The sequence below is a fragment of the Podarcis melisellensis genome, assembly GCF_964234715.1.
Source record: "Podarcis melisellensis genome assembly, chromosome: 17".
NCBI classification, from domain to species: Eukaryota; Metazoa; Chordata; class Lepidosauria; order Squamata; family Lacertidae; genus Podarcis; species Podarcis melisellensis.
Genome location: NC_138534.1, coordinates 25802517 through 25808941, shown reverse-complemented (window position 1 = coordinate 25808941; position 6425 = coordinate 25802517). Strand labels below are relative to the sequence as shown.

At 36.8% G+C, this 6425-nt stretch overlaps 1 protein-coding gene across 12 annotated transcripts in view; it reads left to right on the top strand.

Annotated features, from left to right (window-relative positions):
* The window catches only part of SHOC1 (shortage in chiasmata 1), a 255110-nt gene that overhangs the window by 219116 nt on the left and 29569 nt on the right, over nucleotides 1–6425 (top strand). For 3 of the 12 annotated variants that reach the window (XM_081893695.1, XM_081893685.1, XM_081893684.1), the window contains exons 1-3: nucleotides 1837–2161; nucleotides 3385–3514; nucleotides 4119–4206. In XM_081893695.1, coding sequence (XP_081749821.1) covers nucleotides 2117–2161; nucleotides 3385–3514; nucleotides 4119–4206 — 263 coding nt within the window. In that variant the 5' untranslated portion in view covers nucleotides 1837–2116. The other 9 variants (XM_081893693.1, XM_081893691.1, XM_081893687.1 and 6 more) reach the window with 7 other exon arrangements.

Here is a 6425-nt window from a genome sequence, read left to right as displayed (position 1 = left end):
TTCCTTCCCTTGTACCATGCAGGCAATTTCATGATGACGTTATCTCTTTTCTTTTGCCAAGGAACTCCCAAGTATGGTATGTTCAGAGGCTGCCTATTCTGGTGTGATGCATGGCTAATTACTGATTGCACCGTCTGTTTTATTGCATTCATTGTACAGGATGCTGAGAATCTCTGTGTACCGGCAATAGGCAGGCAGGGAACAACACAAAAGTTTAATTTCTGGAATCCAGAGAGTTATTTTGTTTTTTTAAAGGCACTTCAAGGTTTCAGAACATCTCCTATGTTATACCAATGAATTCCACTGCAGTCATGGTGGTTTCTGTAAAGGCAATGCACCAAACTCATGTACCGTACCTCTGATCTAAACACTGCCACCATAACAGATCATATGGTTCTTGGTGGGAACTGAAATACAATTAAGAAGAAGTATATTAATAGTGAAATACAATTAAGAAGAAGTATATTAATAGTGAAATAATTATTGAGCACTAACTTAAAATGATTTTTTATTCATAACAAACTTAATGCAAACACACTGGCATTTGGCAATAACAAAAGTTCCTTTAGAAACACAGTTTACAAAGACTCATAATCTAGTCTCTAGAAACTTGCTATAACATGAAATAATAATAGGTGATATATGATGCAAACTACTAATAATTATAAATAGCTCTTTTAATATGAAATTAAGTGTTAGAACCTGCACAATGCAATTGCAGTTAATACAAGCAGGCGGGGCCCATTACTTACATCATAGAAGCCTACACAACACAAAACACTGTTGCTGTATGCAGGTTTTATTTTATTTGTTTTTTATCTTATATTTTGGAAATGTAAATCCAGTCCCCCCCCCTTTAATTTTTTTTTGGGGGGGCCCCAAGAGAGTGGAGCCCTAAACTATAGCCTGTTTAGCTTATATGTAAATCCGGCACTGTCTGCAAGTATTGACCAGCTGTCTTGACCAGGCCATTTCCACTTTGTGTTCCTTCCTGAGAATTTTTACCTTTTAACAACAACAAAAAAAAAAATCGCTCTTCCCCTTCTAGAAGAAGAAGAAAAAATCCCTCTGCTGAGGGAAATTTCCTTCAGGCTCTAACATTTACCTGGTTGAACTTGGGTGCGACAGATAAGTGGATGACCTCCCAGCTTACAGTAAAAAACAAAACAAAATGGCTTCTGCTTCCAAATCCTACTTAATTTAAGACAACACATTCCTGCCTGGTGTGAGGGAGGCTTCAAAAAGCCCCCTGTTGGCCTTTTTGACTAGTTAATAAAGAAAAAGAGCATGCTGGGGCCTAATTTTTATTCGCTCGCTGTGAGGAAATTCACCCACCCACTCCATTTGTGCTAAGGAGAAAAGGGGTGAGGCAATGATATGAAGGTCCCTTTTCAGGTATACGCTCCACTATTTCTCTCAGTAATACGAATCAGAACAAGGAGATTTCATTCGGCGATCCAGGGGATGGGATGGGAGAAGCGTCGCTCTTGTTCCCGTGTGCAAGAAGAGAAAAAGGAGACTTTGGTCACCTTTTGCAATATGGCGGACGTTGGGCGCTCCAAAATGGATCTTCTGGGTTGTGGTTCTTCTCCATTTTGCACCCCCTCAGCTCTGCACCCGCTGTGGGCCCATAGCGCCCAATAACCAGCTCTGAGAAAAGGAGGCCGCAGGGGTGGAGATTGCAGCGTTGGGTGTTCTTTTAAGGAATTGTTTTGCTTTCCATACATATATATATATATATATATATATATATATATATATATATATTGTTTATTTTCCATTTAATACTATACATTCACATCATCATTATCCACTACCGCCCTGGCTCTTAGAGCCTATCAGCTTCCTTCCCTCCCGCCTCACGGTTTTCAAAATTAACCTTTATATCTTTGCATTTTTTACATTTTCCAATTCTAATTACACTCATTACAGAATGACTCAAAATTTAAATAAATATAGAAAGAGAGGAAATTTCTCATTACAAGTCTTTCTGAGTAAATTTATGTGATATCTGAAAGATTATTGTAAGCAATTAACATCACTAGCAGAGTTGTCTGAAGACTTGGAATTGTTTTGTTTTGCTTTCAGGCAGCCAAACGTTTGACCAGAAAACATCATGTTTCCAGCCTTGAAGTACCATGCAATAGACTACTTACATGAGGTACAATGGCTAAAGCTTGACATTGTTTGCTCTCTTGGTAGTGTGATAGCTGCGTTTAAATATAAAGACCACTTGTTAAGTCACAGAAAGCAAGTATTTGGACTGTTTCAGTTTACTTTTATTTTATTTTGACAGCATGGGTTTAAAAAAATAAAACAAATACTGTAACTGCTCACATTTCATACTGTGAGGAATGAAAATGTTGCTTTTTCGAAAGGTCGCAAGGTTGCAGCGGCTAGGTAACCGCAGACTTGCTTAATACTTATATTTAGAATGGCTTGTGGGTAGAACACTCATTAATAGGGCAGCTTGCAACTGAAATACGGCTTATTATTATTATTATTATTATTTATTGAATTTATATATTATCTGTATGCTTCAGCAGATGTAGAACTAAGTTACACCTGCTAGTGGTTACGATGTGGCTTTATCGCTTAAGTCGAGGCATAAAAATAACACAATTATCTGAAAAGACCAACAGTCTGAGGCAGTTTACTGATTTTTAAATTTTTTCCCTAGATTCCTGCGTGCACATAAAATCCATTTTTGCAAAAGGAATACATTTTTGTGGTTTAGTATGTTTTACAATTTACTTACTTTGACTTTTAATGTGCACATAGTAGTGTTGATTATAATAATAATAATAATAATAATAATAATAATAATAATAATAATAATATGCTGCCCATATTGCCAGAGCTACTCTCCATGGCTCCCAACAAAATATTAAAAACACAATAAAACATCAACCATTAAAAACTTCCTTGGCATAAGTGAATGGATTTGCCAGCAGCATCTGATGTGGTTTTTGAAAACTTTTCAACCTGTTTTAACTTGTTTCATTTCTATTGCTTTATTACAGTGCCCCACTATGGCATTTTGAAGTGTTTAATGATTTGAAATAAACAAAACAATCCAATTAAGGTTAAGAAATCCCTATAAAATTCAGTAGGAATGTTTAGCATGTGCTCAGGTCTCTTCTATTTAAATCTGTGAATCTTTGCTTGAGTTTTAGGAAAGTAAAATTTGAAAATGTAGGCGTTGAGTTTTTATCAGTTTAAATGTGCATGCACGTAAAGAGACTGTATACTAGGGAGAATAGAATGAACTCCAAATAAAACCACTGAATAGTTCCAATTGGGAAGCCATGTACTACTTAATATGAGCAAAAGTGGAGTACTGTAGTTGCACTCATAATGATATGATACATTTCTCTTGTGCAGAAAGTGGCTAGACAGAGATTTTCCTTTGAATTGTTCTCAATTCACATCCCTTCTGGTTTATATGAGGATAAAAATTATTGTCATAACGGAAACTTGGCTGATGATACATACAGGAGACCCTGGACAAAAGGTATGTTGTATCTGGCTTTCACATTTAAATTAAATTTTTAAAAATTATACAATCAGCTACAGATGAAAAAGAAGGATAATGAGAACTTGGCAAAGTTACAAAATGTATGTGGACAACTGTTTTGTGTTAGAAATACATTAGCCATTGTAAGCATCCTTTTGACTGATCACAGCAATTCAATACAATCAGATGATCAAAATAATTGTTCGCACACCATAGACATAATAACTATCATACCCATACTGTATTGTGTTGTATTTGTGGCAGTGAACACTGATTGATTTAGCTGACTGAATGGCACAGAATGCTATTCACAATCAATCCAATTATTCAAATAAGGTTTATAGTCCAATTACTGTATGTGGAGGGAAAAGTCCAAGTTTTTCCTAAAGCAAATCTTACACAGGCCCTAGGGACGGGGTAGGTTTGTGGGCAAACTGAAGACTGGGAATTGTTCCATTGGGTAAAGAGTCCAGTGAACGAGGTGGCTGAAGGAAAAGGCCAGAGCAGAATATGAACTGAGAAACTGGAACCAAGAAACCAAGGATTTTTCGTAATGATTTTCATACTGTTTTTTAACTATTTTTGTTTTATTTTGCTGTAGTTACACCTGACCTCACTCAAATTGCTATGGATCGTCCTGTGCTTGATCTCTGGAATAAATATCTTGGCACAGAAGACTTCTTGGAGGAGTGAGTCCTCTTCGTTTATCATTACGTAGTTGTTGATGCGCTTGTATCCAAGTAAATGTGTTTAAGATGGGAATGCTTTAAAAAACAGAGTCAACATTACTGCCTATCTTGTGTGTTTTAAAGTAGTGGACCTTGAGCTGTGCAGTACTGTATGTGTTCACTGTTCTGGAGGTTGACTGCAGTGTATCATCTGCAAAATGCAGATAATATATGACATCTGCTTTTCAAGGAAAAATAAATTTGAAGTCCATCTTGTTCTTTAATTGTGCTCTGTTAATAACTGGAAAACAGAAAGCTCCCCTGTTGTTAGTGTAACAATATATACAGGAGCGTAATGAAAAAATACCGTGATGCAACTGAAATTTCCTGGTGTGAAAGTCTTGTTCCTGCAGTTTTCAACTAAATCACATTCTGTGAAAGATTAGATGAGTTTCTGTGCTCTTTAAGAAAAAACTAATCAATTTCACAAACAATTTTTTTCGCAAGTTAAATGCCAAGGCCAATTCAAGACATCTTGGTGTCTGAAGCAGAGCCAAAAGTGCAATTGATTCTTAATGGACCTACTGTAATTTCAATGGGTGGACACAAAGCAAAACCTAGTTGAATACCACCCATAACCTTAATCTCAGGGTCATGGGTTCAAGCTGCACGTTGGGTGAAAAAAATCCTGCATTGCAGGCGGTTGGACTAGATGACCCTTGTGGTCCCTGTGATTAATTTCAGTGACTCTAATCTGAGTTGAATACCATCCCATATAGGGAACTTGGACAGCAATAATTTGTTTGTTTGCTTGTTTATTGCATTTATATCCCAATTTTTCCTCTAAGAAATTCAAGGTGGTCTACATGACTCTACACTTCCTCATTTAATACCCACAACAACCCCCTCCATACACACACAGAAGGCAGGATGAGGTAGATAAAAGTAGGAAGTGTTAGGAAGTAATAAACCAGGTTAGCTTCTCCTCCTTGTTCATCACATTTGTCTTCCTGCAGTCCTGTCCTTCATGTGCATAAGGACTGAACTATATCCTGTTTTGCTGCTTTGCACTGTTTTCCTCAAGAACCATTTATATCATAAGTTTTCCACATAATTTTGTACAAAGAAAGCAAACCCAAACCAATGTACATTCTCTTATGTTATAGTATAGCCCAAAAAATGAAGTGAGGCACCACAGAAATAAATTACTATTATTATTATTATTATTATTATTATTATTATTATTATTATTATTATTTACCCACCCTTTACCCTAAGGTCCCAGAGCACATTACAACATTAAAACAGTTTAAAACAATTCCACAGGTTGACTTTGTTCAATGAAATATAATGAAGATATATTTAATGAATGAAATGAAGTTTTCTTAGATGGGGGACAGAATCTTAATCAGTATGTTAAAATTACATTACAGAAAGGTGCATTAGGGGTTATCCAACTTTGTCATTCATGAAAAAGCCTTTTTATGTCTTCAGGTTGATACCTTTTAGTTTGATATATGAGAGACATGTTATTTTATAACATTCACATAAGAGTCAGTTAATGCTTTTCATAGGATGACCTTGTTCCTTTTGTCTCCTGCATTTAGTTAATTCTAGAGATTGTATTGACTTTCTGCTGACACTATTGTTATAAAGCCAAGAGTTTACTCAGAGAGCCAAGTAAATTAAGTTTCAGACATACAGTGATAGAAACAGGCAAAGTCAGTAAAAGAGGGCAACTTTAAAAGGAGGAGGCGTAGTCTTTAGATCAGATTCTTAATTTAGAAAGCGCAGAGGCAGAAAGGCACATTAAGTCATCACTACTGTGGCCCCATTCTGTGCTGTGGGGTTATGAGACACATACATTTTTCCTCTTCAGCAATTTGGCATTGGTCTAATGTCCTTAAAATAACTATGGACAATGACTTAATTCTGTCTTCTTGCTGTGTGTCACCCGCAGCCTCTACTAGCACAAGCCTCAATGAATGATACAGTCGTTGCAGTAAAAGCCTGTGCTATGCATGAACATAGGAAATCTTACCCTTCTCTGAAATACACATCCTAGCTGGAACCACTATTTTCCCCTTGCATCTTTCTCTGGACTAAGGTCATGGGAACATCCCTAACAGTAAGATAAGGTAAAGGGACCCCTGACCATTAGGGTGCAGTCGTGGCCGACTCTAGGGTTGCGGCGCTCATCCTGCTTTATTGGCCGAGGGAGCCGGCGTACAGCTTCCGGG